We start from the raw sequence: 19,692 nt of genomic DNA, 5'->3' as shown, positions 1-19,692 counted from the left end.
TTGACTGCTTTTATTGTCCTCATTTGTAAGTCGCTTTTGATAAAGGTGTCTGCTAAATGACAATGTAAATATAAAAAATGTCAGCATTGATAAGAATAGTGCCTTTATTTTTGTATTACAAACATGAACTATAAATGTGTCATATATTAACTATAACATGAACCAAATTTGACAAAACTCCAGTTCTACATTTCGACATTCAGGCAAAACCATTTTCCCATTAAAGACAGAACAACTATACCATCTGCAGGACTGATTTAGTCAAATTAGGTTTTTCCACTCTGTCTCTTGTGGTTCTGAATCATTCTCTTCATAAGCAAGTCCAACTCGAGGTCTGACCGCTGAACATCTGAGTTTCCACAGCCAACCTTTGGACAGCTGTGAAGAATGACAAAGTTTGGCAACAGTGGCTGTTATATTATTCTATACACTACAGTTCAAAGGATACATTAAAATGATCAAAAGTGAGAGTAAAGAATTTTACAATGTTACCACTTGTTAATGTAAGAATTACAATGATTTAATCTTCAATAATTCACTCCATGAAATGCTGTTTGTCAAAATTATGAAAATTCAATGCATGGGAAGCTCTGGAGTTATCAAAAGTGAGAGTAAAGAATTTTACAATGTTACAAAAAAAATCTATTTCAAATAAATGTTTAGAACTTTCTACATGCTTTTGAACTTAATATTCACTTAAGAAATGGTGCCTTCCACAAATATATTAAGCAGCAAAACAGTTTTTAACAATGATAAAGTGTTAATATTGATATTAAATGTAACACTGGTATAGGTTCAAGATTTAATAAATAACATTAAATAAGTTTAACATTAAAATGTTTTTTTAGCAGCAAATCAGCATATTAGAATGATTTCTGAATGATCATGTGACACTGAAGACTAATAATTAAAACAGAAAACAGTGGTAACACTTTATAAGTATACACTAATAAAGTATTTAAAATGATTAAACTTAGTTCATCTTTAATTCATAGTTTATAAACAATAGTTAATACATTAGACGACTATACAAATGGTGAGTTTTTCATTCATTAAATACATAATTAACACAATTATTATCGTTTAATCAGCTCATAGTAAAGGAATTGTTAATTGGTAATAAAGAGTGAATAGTTTTCACTTTAGATAAGGTCACAAAAAATGGGAAAATGTCATTAAATAATATCCAGTGTTCCTTAAAATGTTTACAAATACTGTACATTAAGTACACACACACACACACACACACACACACATTGGCATATGTGGTTTACAGGGACTCTTCATAGGTGTAATGGTTTTTATACTGTACAAACTGTATATTCTGTGTATGAAGCTCAAATATAAAGAAAGTAAGTAAAAAATCAGCATATTAGAATGATTTCTGAATGATCATGTGACACTGAAGACTAATAATTAAAACAGAAAACAGTGGTAACACTTTATAAGTATACACTAATAAAGTATTTAAAATGATTAAACTTAGTTCATCTTTAATTCATAGTTTATAAACAATAGTTAATACATTAGACGACTATACAAATGGTGAGTTTTTCATTCATTAAATACATAATTAACACAATTATTATTGTTTAATCAGCTCATAGTAAAGGAATTGTTAATTGGTAATAAAGAGTGAATAGTTTTCACTTTAGATAAGGTCACAAAAAATGGGAAAATGTCATTAAATAATATCCAGTGTTCCTTAAAATGTTTACAAATACTGTACATTAAGTACACACACACACACACACACACACACACATTGGCATATGTGGTTTACAGGGACTCTTCATAGGTGTAATGGTTTTTATACTGTACAAACTGTATATTCTGTGTATGAAGCTCAAATATAAAGAAAGAGAACACTTCCAAAAAAAAGTAAGTAAATAAATAAAAGTTTACGTTGATATTTGTTGGTTGCAGCATATGGAAATGAATTATGCATAGTAACTGTATACTTATTTGGGACAACAAAGACAGAATTGAGCAGTGGCTACATACCGAAATTTCTTCTTATTTTTGTGCTTAGCCTTAATCATTTCAAGTACAGCCTCTTGGTCATAGTGATGACCGCATTTCTTGTTTTTCACTGGATTGACCATCTCAACCTGTCAGAACAAGGTACAGTAAAAAAAGTTTGTATGATATGACATTTCTATATTTTTCTTATTCTTGCAATTCAAATAACACACAAAAACACCACTACAAATGTGAACTTTTAACTCGAGGGCTTGTGCACTGACGTGATGACGTGAAATGGTGCTGAGGTTTACCTGGGTGAGAGGGCAGATGAAGTTTGTCTGGCTCTGTGTTACAGCAATGTCCTCATCCAACTCCTCCTCTTCATTCTCAGCAGCAGTTTGACCTGCTGCATATACATATGCAGAAATATACATTTAGGAACTGCATCACTTCACTTGTAACATGCGGCCTTTGTGAATGCTGTGTTGCAAAAAGTGGTGAGTTCCTCACCTTGCATGGCATATTTCCTGACACTGTCTCTGAAGGCAACAACCTTGCTGTGCCTTTGCAGGTCTGCATCTGTAACTCCAGCTGTAAGCTCAGTGAAACGCTCCTTTACAGAGTTCCTCAGATGAAACATGGCCTCGGGAGGTTCAAGTCTGACCTACAGGACATACGAGGGAAAGCCACGGTGGCTCAATGGTGGTCAAAATGAAGCACCAGTGACAGTCAATAAAACAAACCTGAGCAGTCTTCTCATCAACAGACTCCACGAAACAATTGATTTCTCTGTCCAGTCTGGAGCACTCCAGAATCATCTCCTCCAGCTTCTTCAGAGCTGGACTGTTATCCATACCTGAAATAAAAGACAAAGGTAAAGTACATTTTAAAAAAGTATGTCCAAAAGAAAGCTGAATTTTCAGCAGCCATTACTCCAGTCTTCAAAGTCACACGATCTTTCAGAAATCACTCACCTTGTGCTTCAACTATTCCCAGCGCAACATCTGATACCATGTCCATACAAGCTCCAATATCTGCCTGACATGACTTCAGAGTGGACAAGGTGGACTGCACTGAACTTAGAGACATATCGGGAAGCTATAGGACTGCTGGAGGGGGGAAGCATAAACTCAACCCACAAACTCACGTGCTGCTTTGACTCGTTTGGCAAACGTGCTTTGAAAAGAACATTTAAAGGGATAGTCTACTAGATAAAATAATAATAATAATATTTTTTATTATTTCATCCTCGTGTTATTCAATACGTGTCTTACTTTCTTTCTTCAATGGAACACAAGAAGATATGATAAAGAATAACAACCTCGGTCACCATTCACTTTTATTGAGTGGGAAAAGATATAGATAAGTGAATGGTGACTGAGAATGATGAACTATAAATAATGACATTACTATCCCTTTAACGAAATGTACTAACAACTTATAGATCTAATTGGTAAGCTATAGCATTTTCGTTTTTTATTTTTATTTTTTTAAACATTTAAACTACTTATCTGCGATATTTTTTTTAAATATACTCACATAAAATGATAAGAAACCTTCGCTTCACCAAAAGTAGCGCCACGAAGTAGCCGCTTCCGGTTTCAAACCCGAATGAGACGTCAACATAAAAGACTTCTAACGACTTCATTGCGCGGTCTTAAAGTTCTCACTACGTTACACATAATTGTGGTAAATTATGTGAATACAACCCATATCAATTATTTAAAAAACTACATTTTCAAATGTCTGCGTTTAGATAATAAACATTTTTTTTTCGAATTCGAATTCGAAAAAAACATATTTCTTTGCATGACTGTTAATTTGACAGTCAAATCTAACGGACAATCGCGACAAGGACGCGTCTGTACGCGGCCACGTCATGTAAACCAAACGGGGAAGGAGTGCGTACACCAGGGTAACCGAACCAAACTAGAAGACTGAAGCCGCATTTCTGCCTTGTGTTCACAGACTCGCTTTCCTAACCCGCATCGGCGGAGAACCCACAGAGAATCTCCAGGCTTTCTAATCATATGGCAAGATGTCAGATATCGGGGACTGGTTTAAAAACATCCCTTTCATCACTCGTTACTGGTTTGCTGGCTCAATTGCAGTGCCGCTAATAGGAAAACTGGGATTAATCAGTCCTATGTACCTTGTGTTATGGCCGGAGGCTTTCTTTCATAAATTCCAGGTAGGTTTACATTAAATTCAACAGAACGGAGACTTTATAGACAACGGCTGCGATGACAAGGCCTTGTTGTAGGCCTCGTCCCGAAGTAACGTTAAACTGATGCCCACACATGGACTGCATTACAGGAGAACTGTGCTGTAGTGAACCGAGGTTTGCTGATCAGTGTATAAAGTCAGCAGTCTAGTTGTTCAAAATCTCATGCACATGATATTATATAATATTTTGTTGTACTTTAGGAAGTCTGAATGTTAGGTATTTAAAGGTTGTCGAAGCGAATACGAATACTTAATACGATACTTTATGATTATGCAGAATTAGAACGTTATACTGGCGGTATATTGTAGTTTTGAAAGACAGGAAACGCCATTTGAATCAAAAGTTGCGCAGCCACAGAAAAAAACAGCAGTAACTTTGAACTCGTCCCAGCCTGCTCTGTTCAACCAATGACAGCCAAGAACGCGTCTGAGGCTACTTCCGGGACAGCAGGCTTTTCGTGGGCTGCCCAATTAAATGTTTTCCTTCCACAAGCACTGCTTCTCAATGTGATGGCAAATATTTTAGCCTTATTTGCTATACCTAATTAGGAAAAGTTTTGCGACATATAATAGAAATAATGGTGTTCTGTTGTCCTCATTACGGAGGACGGCTTTTCTAATGCCTAATTCTGACAGTCTGCCTAAACTGTAAGAGAAGTATTGTAAATATATTAAAATATGTAATTAAGCATGGTCATTTATCAACTATCAAAAATATAAGATTCATTTTTTTCGGTGGCAGTAATTTCCACCAGGTGGCGCAAAGCTATTTGTTTGTGGGCTACACGTGTGAAACAACGAGATGAATGTTTGTAAGAAACATTGGTATCCATTAATTCCATCCTTATTACTATTAGGGGAAAATGTGATAATGTTATGTAAAACAAATACATAAATATTTTCCAAATAATATTTTACACAGATTTATAATCTTATTTTTTCACAGTATAAATTTATACATAAAAAATATAGCTGTCTTTTAAACTTTAGGATGGGAGTCCCTTGTGAGAGGATTATTATATTTGGGGGTCTGTGGCATGTAAAAGATTGAAAACCCCTCTCTAAAACAACTGTCATGCAGCTCATAAACTGTGGTAATGCACCACTTCTTAAGAAGTAAAGCCCCCTAGAAGTTATTTTAATATGTATTTGGAAACCCACATTTCTTTGGCTTGTCTAGTTTGTAAATAGCAGCATTATTGCTTTGAATCTGTTTCCCGTGCCAGTTTTCATGAGTGATGCGCCTGGAATTCAGGCACAGAGTAATTTGACCTCTGCTAATGACTAATTGATTAATTTTTGTAGCTGCAATTTTGGTTGTAATTTAGGAACTTAAACATTAAGCTCATTTTTACATGGTGTTTCTGTGATTTATCCACTCCCTTTGAACATGCTCTAAACTCAACTCCTGTCTGCTCATTATTAGCTAATGTTTCATGACCTCTATCCTGCCAGTACAGGTTTCTTCTGTATTATGGCACATATATAGGAAGTAAACACAGCTATGGAGTGAGGAAATACAGTGTACACAGGATACTGCAGATAAGCAAAATGAGTGATATCACCCACTTTCAGAGCATACCCTGCTATTAAACCATAAACCAGGAACCATTTAGCTGTTGAGAAGCGGCCAAACAAACCTCTCCCTGTCCTCTCGCGGCATACCAATCCTGCTGTGCTTTTTAACCCACTTTTCTCTGTGCTGCAGTCTACAGAGGTCACCTCTCCACACAAGTGAGCTGGCATGATTTATGCTGCAGTGCGTGAGGGGGCCGTTGGACTGCCTGGCTACTGCAGAGCCAGTTCAGACGCCAACATCAAAGCATTGCTGCTCAGCGGATTCACAGCCCCCAGACCGAAAAAACCCTGCTAGCTCAGAGTTTCTATGTGTGCTGGAGGGAGGAGAGAAAGCGCTAGAAGTGAGAGAGGGATACAGGGAAAGGGAGGAGATTGAGACAGCCGGGGACTATAGAGAGCGATAAGGTGTGCAGCATGTGCATGTTGAGAGCAAATTAAACACCGGAGAGTGTTAAAAAATGTTGTGCAGGGGTGCGTGTTTGTTGTTAACTGACCCAGATTTTCTAGTATGAGAATTACCGAACAAATCTGGATAACAGACCAGATGAGTGTCTGTTCCTCTCAGAGCGTGAAGTGTGGTGTAATAGCTGCAGTTGTGCTCAGGCACATGGATAATGAGTCCAGAATGTGCGGGGAATCAAATCTGCAGTGCAAGCATGGTAGCCACTCCGTTTTTCATCATTTTCAGCCAGTGCTGGTGACTGCATACAAATGGTGCTTGCTGGATATTCTCAGTGCCTGTTGGTTTTCTGTACTTTTACTTCAGTTTAAAGGGATAATAGTATAATACTGATTACTCATCCTCATGCCTTTCCAAACCTGCATGACTTTTTCTTCTGCATAACACAAAAGAAGATATTTTGAAGAATGTTGGTAACCAAACATCTTCATTTGTGTTCCACAGAAGAAAGACATACATACATACAACAACATGACGATGAGTAAATAATGACAGAGCTTTCATTTTTGGGTGAACTATCCCTTTAAGAGTCTTAAAAAAAGATTATCAAGAAGTACTTTGATACATCTCTTTCAATAGGCCAGAATCGATGGGCATCTCCAACAGTAATCTGCGTCAAGTTACTAATGGTTTTTCTGTGTTCTCTCAACAGATATGGAGACCGATATCTGCAACGTTCTATTTCCCAGTTGGCCCAGGAACGGGTTTTCTATACCTGGTTAATTTGTATTTCCTCTACCAGTACTCCACGAGGCTTGAAACAGGTAGCTTCTGTTTCCTAAAATGTATTAATCATCCTTTAATTAAAATAATGTCTGATTGGACTTAAAAGTGCACTCAGCATTTTTTGTTTAAGTTGTGCTACAATACAACAGTCATCTTAACTGCAGTTCTGTCATCTGCTGCTTTAAATGCTTACGCTCTTTAAAGTCAGGTGGATTTTGATTGGCTGTCAATGTTTTTATCAGCTGGAAAATTTGGTTTGAAACTGTTGTGTGGACTTACTGTTCCCATATATAACAACAGAGGAACAAAATTGTTGGAATGACTTTCAGAATGATAAAAAAAACATTGACAGCCAGGCAGAATCCACCTGACTTTAAAGAGCACATAAAGCAACAGACAACAAAACTGCACCATGCTCTTAGACTAAATGGTGTTATGGTCTGTTGGTGTGGACGGTAATTTAGTTATTGTTATAGTTATCATTATTGGTTTGAATGAGCCTTTATACTGACACCTAGTGGTGTGGATGCAGCATCACAAGTTTTCACTTACAATGCCCATTGTAAAAATGCTCTATTTATAGCCATGATTAATTCTATTCCATGAGTGATGTCCAATAATAGGGAGGTTACTTATATAAAGAAAGAAGTATTCAGCCAATCAGAAATTCAAAATGGCAGCCCACTTCATTTAAAATAAAATAGTGTTTATTAGTCTTATAATATGACATATACAAATACTGTTCTTTATGTGTAAAACTTTTTTTGATCAGGAAGTGAAATGATGATTATTATGGGATGTGACATCTCATCATCTCTTCTCCCTTTCACAGGAGCTTTTGATGGAAGACCAGCAGACTACATGTTCATGCTTCTATTCAACTGGATTTGTATTGTTGTATCCTTTCTGTCCTGTACACATTATACTGTAATATTTTAAAAGATTAAATGTGTCATTCAGTGCAGCGCAAACAAGTGATTAGTCATTGTCATTAAATGATTTGCGTCTGTACAGCGCATACCCACATTAACAGTGAATGAGTAATGAATGTGATGTGCTGAATTCAGCATTTTAGTATATTGCATTAAATGATTTAATATCCTCTGAAGATGTGGTTTCCATTCTATGCAGCGTCCACTCAGCGAGAAAAGGCTTTTCTAGGAGTCATGTTCATTTTCCTTTGACACACAGCTTTTATCTTTCCTGAACGTTTATAATTCAGATAACGGGTCTAATGATGGACATGCAGGTTAGTCAGTTGCTTTTCTTCCTTTTTCTAAATGTGAATTTTCCACTTTTTGTGTGATTGGCACTTAGTAATGTGTAGGATATCTATTAAGAAGTCAAATAATGAAGCTATCTTCTAACTTATTAGGCTAAACTTTGCCACTCTTATTTGGTGTAAATCATCATTTAATGTTCTCAAAGTAGTTTTTGTCTTTCTAACATCATCTGAAACTTTGTGTTGCTTAATCGAAATGATAATCTTGTGTGATTTATGAGCATTTTCTGCACTCATGGAGTTAATTAAGCTTTTTGATGTAACCTATTAGTTGTTTAAGGACCATTGCATGACATTTAAAAGCAACTTTTATCTTTTTTTTTTTTTGAGAAAATCTTTTGTTACATTTGAATTTATATTTCCTTATTCATTTGTTCATAAATATTGGCTTTTTTGTGTTTTGCAGCTCCTGATGATCCCCTTGATCATGTCTGTTCTGTACGTCTGGGCTCAGCTAAATCGTGACATGATTGTATCTTTCTGGTTCGGCACCAGATTCAAGGTATTCAGTGCATTATTAAATGCAGTATGCTTTTATATGATATACTGATGTACACTAAAACCGGTTCATGTTCACACTAACACAGGCTTGTTATCTTCCTTGGGTCATTCTGGGATTCAACTATATCATCGGTGGCTCGTAAGAATATTTTAGACAGATTAATGTTCAAATGTCATAGTCATTTGATGAAAATGTTACACAACGAGTCATAATAATTGTAATAATAACCTATTTCTTTCTTCAGCATTGTCAACGAGCTGATTGGGAACTTAGTTGGCCACCTTTACTTCTTTCTGATGTTTAAATACCCCATGGACCTGGGTGGCAGGTCCTTCCTCTCCACCCCACAGTTCCTGTGAGTTTATTTCCTTCCTGTTATTCTGCTGTAATATGCAAGCAGTGCTGATATGAATGAAGTGCCTGTTTATTAATATATGAATTAATAGCTGAATGAAAGTAACAAGTTAGGAGTTATTAAGGGCTTATTGCATTATTAAACGCCTTAAAAATTATACTGTTATGCTTTGTCATATTTTTCCTATCTTTTCTTTTCTTTTTTCCTCAGGTACCAGATGTTACCAAATCGACGAGGTGGGGTGTCTGGATTCGGCGTTCCTCCAAGCAGGAGACCTGTGCCCCAAGAGCAGCCAGGAGGCGGAGGTGGGCGCCATAACTGGGGTCAAGGCTTTCGGCTGGGGGATGACTGAAGCCTTTGACTCTTGCATCAATGGATAAATTCAGAAACTTCTAACATCAATGCTGCAGAATATGGATTTTATGTTTTGGGTTTGTGTTGCATTTCTTCTGACCCACAAGGAAAAGTGACGGGGCTCCTTTCCAGCGTTACGTATTTTCCTATTACTCTCAATGTCATATCACACTGTTATTGAGTTTCACAGTGTGTACAGAAACTCTGCAAGTAATATGTGCAGTAGCAGAGTTGCCGTAATTGTAGAAAATTCCGGGGACTTTGATGGTGTTTCCCATAATATGACCACATCTTTCAGTGTATTCATGTTACTTGCTCACAATCAAATGTAGCTGATTAATTTCGCCATGAAATGTTCAGTGTAGATTGTTAGCATGGTTGTTTGGGAATGGTCATGGACTTTAAACCTAGAAAGATTTTTTTTCTTTATCACCTCTATTTGTCTAAATTAGGTTCAATTTATTGTAATTTTTCTTATTAACTGAATTAACAATCAGAACATGCACATGAAAGTGCGGTGCATTTTTCAGTCTGTTTTATACATGTATGGATATTTCCATCTGTTTGTTTTATAGGTTTAGATGCCTTGAGTAAAGTTTATCAATCAACCCATTTACAGTAAAACTGCCATGAACTTTTCACACATTACTGATGATTAAACTGTTAACATTTATCCCGTGATACATACTCATGCTATCTAAAAATTTTCTAACAGGAACAGATAAAGTTTTATAATTTGTACACTGGAAGTTATATTTATCACGTTCAGTGCTATCATTTTTGATTTAGTATGCACTAAATGGCATTGATTTGATATTATGTCCCTCAACACGTTTGGATAAAGGTGCTTTGCAAAAGATAAATTTATGTGCATATGGTATATAATAGTGATACGGTCACATCAAAGTGACCACTTGCCAAAATCCTTGTCAAGTTACTACTGTTCTGAACCACAATCTTTACTGAAATGTTCAGATTACATTTCTAGTGCTTCATTATTGCCATTTCATTGAGTGCTTCTTCAGTTGCCGATGCTACAAATAAACTGTAAACGGCAACTGTGCTCTCTAATTTGAGTACATTGCTTTCACAGTATCTTGAGGGACACACACCGGAGATAGGTGCCCTAGAGTTACATTTAAATTTTGCAGCATCCTGAACAGCAATTTACTGTAAGAAAACTAGCAGCTCCTAATGAAACTGAGCTGTTTTCTGAAATTCTGCTTTGGCCATGCTACTGTCGTCTAAACAATGAGACTCGGAACAGGTTATCAGTCAGTTGTGTTTTATTGAATTACAGCAGACTGGTTCTTATAAAGAGCAAGCAGGATTCTTGGTAGCAGTACAGTAGTCCTGATACATGTCTGAACATGACACTAAAGCAGCTGCAGGAAAAAGAAATACACAAGCGCGCCGAAAGCAGTTCACAGCCAAGTAGTGGAAAAATTACAGTTACTATAATATTGTCAGAAATTAGCCTATAACTACAAATAAACATGTGCTGTGCATCTCTGTATTGTATTGATTTCAGTTTTATGTCCATCAGGTGGGCTCTCTACCCTTGGCGATAAGGTACAATATGAGAGTGCAGGCAATGTGTTTATGGTCCAAAGAAAAGCCCAAAATATCACCTCGTTTTCTGGAATGAGATGGTTTTTATTGAAGCACCGCTTGTATGTGTCCACTTTAAATATTAAGTGCCTTCATGGACCACATTGTTTTATACCAGCCTCGCCAGCAGGTGGGTTAGTTTTGTGTCCACTCACAAAAATGATTGAACATTCCATTATAAGGGTCAAGGGAAATGTCTTGGGACTCCTATTATAAACGTAACAAAAGTCTCATCTTCAAAAAATTTTACAAATCTGTTGAAGTACAGAAAAAAATATTTACAAGGGCCCTTTTAAAAAACAAACGCATAATAATAACAACATAGCAGTCAAACTTTGGCACTCCATGGTCACTCTCCAGACAGTGTTTCACAGATGCTCCCAGTTCATCTAGTCTCCAATGACCTCAAGTCCAGATTATGATATCATTGGTTCCATTCATGACAATAGAGGTCATTCCTTAATCATCAGGCCCATCTAGTTCGGTCATAGCAGCCTGTTTTCTTCTGCAACAGAACAAGCAACAAATGCCACTTGACTCACATAAATTATGGATGATGTGTTTGAAATAAAATCCTAAATTGACACTGCCCCCCCCTCCCAGCACACACACAATTTGAGCTCTGCCCTCTCTCTCGCTGCCAAGCTGTTTTTCTAAAGGCTAAATTACAGATTTACGACATTCTGAGTGTCTTACAACCACATCTGCTACATTATCACGAGAAGCAGCTATTTCTCAGGAAAAGCAACTCTCTCGCTCCTTCTCCATTCAAAATATCAACCAGCTAGTTAAAATAAAAAAGGACTATTACCTTTATCACTTCATCCTGTCACTCTGTGCTCTGCCGATAGCATTTCAAGGTCTCGTGCCACTTTCTGTGCATCGTAATCTTTGCCATCAATGTCAGCTGCCAAGGAAACCCACCTCTTACCATCTACACTCGCCTGTCCATGTTGGTCCTTGCTCTTGCTGATATCAGGCATGTTGTGGCCCAACTTACTGGTGAACCATTCGACAATGTCCTGGTTGGTTAGTTTCGACTGCTCTGCAAGCTTCTCAAAACCCTCCCCTTTTTGTACCTTTGTCTCTTGAAAGTGCCTTTGTAGGACACTCTGTGCCTGCTCTGAGATCAACGTATTGTTTTGTCCATTCGGTCTCTTGTTGCTAATACTTTGAAATTGCTCCATCCAATCTAATGTTCCATTTTTCAAAGCAGATCTGTTGTCCTTAAACCACCGGACAATTTCTGTACGAGCTAACCCTGTTTGGATTTCTAGTTGGTTGTACTCCTCTGGTGAGGGCCACTGGGTTTGCGCAAACACGTCTTTAAGAAGGCAGAGAGACTTGCCATCAATGGCCTCTGGACACGCAGAGGATGTCAGAATGGGAAGAGGTGAGTCCCTGACTCTGCTGTCCTGCTCATGGACTCCATTCAGTGTCCCCCTTTGAAGGTGATGCTCCAGCCTTTTTGAGCCCATCGAGTTGAGCAAGGCTTGCTCCAGGTTGTCTCGTAGTGCACGGCGCTCCGTGAACCAGCAATCAATTTCATTTTTGGAGAGCCTGGTGTCTGCCACAAGTTGCTCCATCTCAGCCTGGGTTGGAAAGCTAGTCCTTTGGAAACTCTCCTCTAACTTTTTCATTTGCTCAGAGGATTTGCCTTTAACTCTCTCTAGTAGTGGAAACTGTGTGGCGACAGGCTTATGCAGTTGGCTGTCGTTCGAAGAGAGGTCTGTTTTAATCTGTTGCACTGCCTTATAGTTTCCATGGCGCTGATCGCTGAACCACTTTTTGATCTCTCCCCATGAGAGGCCAGTCGTCTCGATGAGACGGTACACTTCTTCATCATCAGGAAACTGGCACTGAGCATAGCTGGTGGTCAGCTCTCTGATCTGATCAGGGGTTTTCTCACAATCTGAAGAAAGGCTTGGTGTTGGAGAGACAGACTTGGGAGTACTCTGAATGGACTGAATTATTGAAGGCCTCTTTATCTCTGGGGCAACCAGTGGTGCTGTATGGGTCCTCTTGACACCCTGTGCTATCTGATTTGTCACTGTTAGTGCGAGAGGAGCACCGGTAGCAGTTGAGCTATTGGAAACTGGTGCCAACACTAGGCCAGATTGTCCAAGAACATGGCAAGGGATGGTCTGGATAAAGGGCTGTGAAGCTTTAGTGGACTGAGTTAACTGAGCAGGTAAGACAGTGAATGCCTGTTGAACAGGCTGAATTGTTCCATTGAACATCTTCTTTCGTGCTTCCTCAACCTCCTCGGGAGACCAGCTAATACCTTGTTTTAGCCGTTGGGTAGTGAACCACACTTTGATTTGTTCTTCGGGGTGTTTGGAGGCTGCAGTGAGCCAAGAGAGCTCTGCTTGGGTAGGGTATGGAAACTTGCTGAAAGAGGTGATGAGGGTCAAGTTGCCATCTAGCGAGGGGTTGTATTTTAAAGTGTTCAAGGGAACAGCAATTTTTGGTACTAAGTTGTAGTTAGGCGGGCGTTGCAAGGATGGCATTATATGAGAGAGGCCATCCTTAAGAGTTGCATCTGGAATTATCACAGTCCCGTTCACATTCACTGCAGTAATTTGCTTTTTCGGTAGATCTTGAGCGACTTTGTCCAACGGACTATCGTCCTGCAACCGTAAACTATCTGCTTTGGGCTTACCCACCTTAACAGTACTGGATTTGCTCAGAGGAAAAGCAGTAAAGTCCTCTCCTGACTGAGGGCTGGTTGTATCATAGATGACTGCACAGTTCGAACCTTCGATTGTCTGTTCTAGAATGGTCTGACTGTTGAGTTTGATTCTCTTGAACTTGAAGTTGCTCTCCCCAGGATGGCACCTCTCATTGTGTTCTGTCAAAGAATCAAACTTTTTTGTGTTGAAGTTGCATACCGCACACAAGTACAGTGGGTTGAGTATAACATTGGGGTGGTTGGAATCAACATGATCTTTGAACTCGTTGAGATTTTGTGTGGAAAAGGGACAGTATTTGCACTCATAGCCTCCCTGGAGTTTCCTCTGTGGTTGTGTTTTCACTTCAGGTTTTTCCAGCTCTGTTGCTTCCTGCACAGAGTTCGCAGAACTCTTCCTATCCGTCCAGTCGTCACTAGAAGACACATGTGAGGATCCATTCTCTTCTGGACCATCCACACAGGAATCCATTTCTTCTGGATCGTCTGCAGTCACCAAGTCATCCAGTCGGATCATGCAGGGTGTTGTAGACTTTCTTCGACTAGCCATGGTCAGGGAGTAAGACGGTACAGTGCAGGGGGACTCTGTTGATGGGCAATGAGCAGGTCTTTGTCTGGTGGAGGATCGGTAAAGGATGATTCTGCTGACGGTGAATGTCAGCTCCAATGGAAGACTTCATGAGACTTCATCCCAGATCACACAGTCTATTTAAAAAAAGAAAAAAAGATGTAAAATAAACATTACTGACTCGTATCTCAAAACTAGATTTTCATGCATTAGAACTATGGTAATGAGGTATGAACTGTATGTAAAACAATTACTGGGGTGCTTAAGGGGATAAAACACAGGACAAGAAAAACCACACCGCATCACGGGTAGGACAAAATTGAGGTATAGCACACAGAACATGTATATGTTCATTTCAAAGTCAGCTCCGGATAATATTCAAGATGGAATGTCCTAAACAGTGAAATTCAAAAGACAAAGGTTTTTGCACTTATTCATGAATGAACATGAAGTTTTATAGGTTGTTGTATTAAAAAAAAAGATTACAAGAAACAAAGTACCACAAACAGACAAACTTGAAGTTGAAAATTGAAAAACTGCCTATAAACAAGGTACCTTCTAGCCTACAATATACATGTCACTTGAAAATATTTTTTTTGTATACAATTTTTGAATGGCACATAAGAATTTTGAGCAGTACACAAAGTCATATCAGGTGCTGTCGATAGATGATGAACAGCTGTGGTGTGCAAAGATTGATAGAAAACTGTGGTTTCGATTTTAGGATGCTGCAAGTTGTGTGTCTGACTGCCGCATCTGGTGTGTGAGTTTTTCAAGGTTCTTCACTATCTGAAGTAAACAACAGATAGATGAACAATAAAGGCTTATGCTTGCCGTTTCAATGTGATTAGATGGATTTCTATCAACACAAAATATCTGCTTTTTAAATCACAGTTAATTGTCACTTCAGGTGCAACACATTGTGACAAAATCATCACAAAGGACTACAGAACCTCATTAAAAATTAAGCTGAGGTGTTACAGCTCCTGCATAAAAGCATTTAGATAAACACCTCAGTGCTGTGTATTAAATTAGATGCATCAGCAATATGGTGGTCAGTCCGGATGGGAGGGGCAAAAACATCCTGTGCTAGGCTGAACTTGTCCAGTCCAATAATAGCCTTCCTCAGGCCTGTGTTGCCCTCAGCAGATCTCAGTACATTGGAGACTAATTAAATATGGATGGGACCCTGAGCATCTTATATCACAGCTTCAACTCACTGTGAGAGCACCAGTATAATGTATCCTTAGCAATTCTTTTTTTTTTCTTCCTTGAGAAAACTGTGCCAAGGGCAAGAAGGACAACGAAAGTTCACAGAACAAGAAAAAAATTTAAAATTTTTAAACACTATTTAAAGGGATAGTTCACCCAAAAATGAAAATTTTATGTTTATCTGCTTACCCCCAGGGCATCCAAGATGTAGGTGACTTTGTTTCTTCAGTAGAACACAAATTATGATTTTTAACTCCAACTGTTGCAGTCTATCAGTCGTATAATGCATGGCAATGGTAACAAAATCTATGAGAGTAAAAAAAACATGCACAGACAAATCCAAATTAAACCCTGTGGCTCGTGACGACACATTGATGTCCTAAGACACGAAACGATCGGTTTGTGCGAGAAACCGAACAGTATTTATATCATATTTTACCTCTAATACACCACTATGTCCAACTGCTTTGAGCGCACGCACGGCATCCGGTGCGTGAGGTGTGTACCCGCTCTGGCATAGTTTACGCAAGCGCCGGAAGTGATCTCTCGCACGTATACATCACTCATTGTTTACACAGTGCACAAACATTGTAGGTCGACGGCTAATCAAAATGGTACTTACTTCGCTTATCCGGATTGTTCAAACAGACTTAAAACTAAAAGATTACGTTCTCTCGCGCGAACTCATTCAGGAGTGGTGCCTTCCCACGTATTCCCAACTTCTGAGCCTGCTCGCCTGAAGTTATGGTTGATTGCTCTTCGGCTGGATATCAACACACCCTTTAATGTAAACTACGCCAGAGCGCGTACACACCTCACGCATCAGATGCCGTGCGATATACGACTGATAGACTGCAACAGTTGGAGTTAAAAATCATCATTTGTGTTCTACTAAAGAAACAGTCACCTACATCTTGGATGCCCCGGAAAAAGCAGATAAAACATCAAATTTTCATTTTTGTGTGAACTATCCCTTTAATATATATATAGTGCACAGCATAAATGAGAACAACTTAAATTCATTAATTACTCTTTGCTTAGAAGACATGTTAGGGTTCTTTGGAGAAGTAATGTTCCAACAAGCCTGCTTGATCAATTACCAAAAATGCCAAAATTATTCAGCAAAATAAGATTTTCTTATCAAAGTAATAAAATTTTGTGTTGCAAAAATGAGTACACCCTCCTGAAAGTTAATTAAAAAAATTTTTTTTTTAAGTGTATAGGTTTAAGGCTATTTTTGATCAACAGGTAAGTATATTGAACCAAAACTTTTAAAGACAATTAATTTCCTGACAATTAAAAGTGTTATATAGCCCACTGAATCATACTCGGACGTAATGCTGGCAGCTGTGGAACCACTTGGGAGAGAACTGCCAGGTGACTTGTTTCTTAGCATAAGAGGACAATGGTACAAGAGGAATACAAAATTATTGTTTTTAGTGTGAAAATATAGCAGAAGTAGCACCAACATTCAAAAACAATGGACTTGTGATAAGGCTCCTGAAATAATCAGGTCTTCACTTTAAGTTTTCATTTAGTGATGAGTGAATTTTTGCTAGAAAAAGAGCAGGAGAAATAACATGCAAGTGTCTCAGAGCCAGCAAAAGCTATGAAAAGAGTGACACTTTATCTCACAGAGTATGACACAGCCTCCAGAAGTGACATGCATGGTTGTCGTCACCACTAGAATTACCTACTGTAGCCAAAGCAAAATAAACTAATTTAACCTCTTCCAGAGCCCATATTTACAAAATAGAGACTTCTGGGAATCCATACTCTGGTCTCAAGAGACCAAGCCAATCATTTCGGATTTAACAGCATCCAAAATGTTCTGGTGTTGCTAGAGGAGGAGTACAGAGAGAAGTGCTTGGTACCCACAGTGACGTTCAGTGGTAGTAAAGCTTTTATATATAGATGAATGAGTGCTGAAGGTGTGAGGGAGTTGTGCTTTATCAACGCTGTCATGAATTCACACACTACTGTGTGATGTAATACAAAAACTTGAAATAGAAGATGCTACCCTCCCCTCATTCCCTGCATTATTGGGCTTTTTTTCAGCATAACAATGAATATATTCATTCTACCAAGGTGAAAATCCTTCAGAGGACATGTATTTCACTTAATCTTAACACTCTTGAGCTGCTGTGGGGGATTCTGTAGAGAAGAGCTGAGCAAAACTCCCCATTAAAGACCAGGGCATTTAAGGAGGTCATCCTCCAGGAGTTAAACAGCACAGATGTGAAAATTTGTCATGAACTTGTACACTCAGTGCCAAGAAGGGTCAGAGCAGTATACTTGCTATAAGTGCTGGAGGACATACTAAGTACTAGAATATTATACATTTTCTGAATTAAATCTCGGGTGTACTCATTTCTGTAATCCTTAATTTAAACAAAATTGGCTAATTTACTTATTTTACAGAAAATATTGGCATATATTTTGTTGTTTTTATTAAGTATATGTTTAATGTGTAAATTTTGCCATCTTTCCATGAATTATATTAGTGATTATTAAGAAAATACATCTTTTATATTTATTCAGAGGGGGTGTACTCATTTATGCTGTGCACTGTACATACATATATACACATACACACATATATATATATATATATAGAGAGAGAGAGAGAGAGAGAGAGAGAGAGAGAGAGATTCACCTAAATCAGCCAGTACATTTATCACCTCATGAAAATCAAAGGATAAGGAAAACGCTTATAATACAAACTCTGAATTTTAAGTGTTTGCCAAGGGCTTACAGCCAATAAAGACTGAGAAAGCATGATCATTCAATCTAAAGCCATTCAAAAAGAAACATTACTTGGCCTCAAGTCTCAATAGCTGTTATTGACACAAGAAGAAAAAAAACAGAATGTTGTGTGCTTACGACTGTGCTAAAGGCAAATAAAAAAATACAAATACAAAAAAAAAAGTCATAACTTCAAATTTGTGAAGGGATTTGACAGTCTATTGACTACTCAAAGTAACATCAATATTACAGCAATAAACTACTAATGTTAACACAAGCTGGAGGGTGTGTAGCGTGATGTACAGTTTCTGTAACATACTACAGCCTGTTGCAAAACACATTGGTTCTCCTGTATGAATACACATGCATTAACATGCATGTTTCCAGGAGAGGATGTTGCTGAGGAGCCGCTGTGAAGGGGCGGCGACTGAGCTCTGTTAATACTGTGGAGCACAGTGGGGGGGGGGGCTGAATTTGGGATTGAGGCAGAATTAATTTAAATCTCATCAAATGGGGCTCTAGAAGCCTGCAGCACTACACAGTTGTACACGGAGTGCTATTTTTCATGATAATACTGACAAAAAGTGTTGAGTGTATTTGGTATAGACTAGATCACACCCCCTTCACCGATTTTAAACTCAAATTGTGGGAATTACTGACTCCTTTTGAATATTAGGATGAGGTGGCAAATGTCTCTGGATCCACAGCAGTAGTAATACCTGATGCCCAACGACAGATTGATCAATAAACAGTAGCTCCACAGATTTTATTTCAAGGCTCTAGTAACAAGAACTGTTTAAGAGAGAAAAAAAACAATTTGTCTAAATGATGAATGTGGGTATATGTGAGAATGAAGTAGTTTTGCAGTAGGAAAATGACAGAGCTCAGAGCAAAGTCCTTTGGGTAGGTGTCCAGGCTTTCAGTGATTTGGGGTGCCAAGGGACAAGGCTTGAAAAAGCTGGACTCATGTGTTGTCATGGAAACGGCCCAGCAGCAGGTGGGAGGGATTTTCTCCACAGAGATCCAGATGAGGAACGTTCCGCATTCCTATTTTTGGCTGAGCCTGTTCTTTCAGGGGTGAAACCCACACTGAGAGATTGTATTCATCATATTAATTCTAGATTTGTGTACTTGTGTATATACTGATACATGTTTTATGAATCAGTATGAGTGGGTGCATTAATTATGCCTATTCAGAGGAAGCAAAGCTAAACTTAAAGCTAGTATGTGCATCTTGTTGATACTGAGAACACAGAAACAAAAATAAATGTCTGGTTGAATGTTAATTTCCTGGTACTTTCCACTAATAGATTACAAATTAAAGAGAAAAAAAGCATTTAAAAAAAAAAAAATATATATATATATATATATATATATATATATATATATAGGCGAAAAAAAAATGTGAGGGGGGGCGTC

The 19,692-nt window shown here is 38.2% G+C and overlaps 3 protein-coding genes across 9 annotated transcripts in view; 1 reads left to right on the top strand and 2 right to left on the bottom strand.

Moving 5' to 3' along the window:
* Positions 1 to 89: 89 nt before the first annotated feature.
* Positions 90 to 3,628, bottom strand: LOC107593728 (E3 SUMO-protein ligase NSE2-like). Of its 4 annotated transcripts, none has more exons than XM_016283583.1 (7): positions 3,505 to 3,571; positions 2,940 to 3,071; positions 2,709 to 2,821; positions 2,476 to 2,629; positions 2,277 to 2,371; positions 2,005 to 2,111; positions 90 to 378 (listed from the first exon to the last, which is right to left on the bottom strand). In XM_016283583.1, exons 2-7 carry the CDS (start codon positions 3,052 to 3,054, stop codon positions 267 to 269), a joined length of 696 nt encoding a protein of 231 aa, XP_016139069.1. In that variant the 5' UTR covers positions 3,055 to 3,071; positions 3,505 to 3,571; the 3' UTR covers positions 90 to 266. The 4 variants fall into 4 exon arrangements, with proteins under 4 accessions (XP_016139069.1, XP_016139067.1, XP_016139070.1 ...); XM_016283581.1 differs by having other exon boundaries at positions 2,940 to 3,074; positions 3,505 to 3,564; XM_016283584.1 differs by lacking the exon at positions 2,940 to 3,071 and having other exon boundaries at positions 3,505 to 3,628.
* Positions 3,629 to 3,793: 165 nt separating this feature from the next.
* LOC107593655 (derlin-1) lies at positions 3,794 to 10,962 on the top strand. The gene is made up of 8 exons (XM_016283481.1): positions 3,794 to 4,156; positions 6,882 to 6,993; positions 7,788 to 7,852; positions 8,178 to 8,204; positions 8,644 to 8,739; positions 8,825 to 8,877; positions 8,984 to 9,094; positions 9,305 to 10,962. Exons 1-8 carry the CDS (start codon positions 4,004 to 4,006, stop codon positions 9,444 to 9,446), a joined length of 759 nt encoding a protein of 252 aa, XP_016138967.1. The 5' UTR covers positions 3,794 to 4,003; the 3' UTR covers positions 9,447 to 10,962.
* A 908-nt stretch (positions 10,963 to 11,870) lies between these two features.
* Positions 11,871 to 19,692, bottom strand: part of zhx2a (zinc fingers and homeoboxes 2a) — a 34,533-nt gene continuing 26,711 nt past the window's right edge. For 3 of the 4 annotated variants that reach the window (XM_016283479.1, XM_016283478.1, XM_016283477.1), the window contains one exon: positions 11,871 to 14,453. In XM_016283479.1, coding sequence (XP_016138965.1) covers positions 11,881 to 14,298 — 2,418 coding nt within the window. In that variant the 5' untranslated portion in view covers positions 14,299 to 14,453 and the 3' untranslated portion in view covers positions 11,871 to 11,880. Of the gene's footprint in view, positions 14,454 to 15,328; positions 15,577 to 19,692 lie in introns of those variants that run through there. The other variant, XM_016283480.1, reaches the window with a different exon arrangement.

This window comes from Sinocyclocheilus grahami, unplaced genomic scaffold, assembly GCF_001515645.1.
Source record: "Sinocyclocheilus grahami isolate Dianchi unplaced genomic scaffold, SAMN03320097.WGS_v1.1 scaffold175.1, whole genome shotgun sequence".
Taxonomy (NCBI): domain Eukaryota; kingdom Metazoa; phylum Chordata; class Actinopteri; order Cypriniformes; family Cyprinidae; genus Sinocyclocheilus; species Sinocyclocheilus grahami.
This window is presented reverse-complemented; position numbering and strand designations above follow the sequence as displayed.

Bases quoted from the DNA above. Each gene is read 5' to 3' on its own strand.
- LOC107593728 (XM_016283583.1), bottom strand. From the start codon at position 3,054: ATGTCTCTAAGTTCAGTGCAGTCCACCTTGTCCACTCTGAAGTCATGT. The intron at 2,630-2,708 runs GTTTGTTTTATT...TATGTCCTGTAG, and splicing joins TTGATGAGAAGACTGCTCAG to GTCAGACTTGAACCTCCCGA. The intron at 2,372-2,475 runs GTGAGGAACTCA...ATGTATATGCAG, and splicing joins CAGGAAATATGCCATGCAAG to CAGGTCAAACTGCTGCTGAG.
- LOC107593655 (XM_016283481.1), top strand. From the start codon at position 4,004: ATGTCAGATATCGGGGACTGGTTTAAAAACATCCCTTTCATCACTCGT. The intron at 8,205-8,643 runs GTTAGTCAGTTG...TGTGTTTTGCAG, and splicing joins GTCTAATGATGGACATGCAG to CTCCTGATGATCCCCTTGAT. The intron at 9,095-9,304 runs GTGAGTTTATTT...TTTTTTCCTCAG, and splicing joins CTCTCCACCCCACAGTTCCT to GTACCAGATGTTACCAAATC.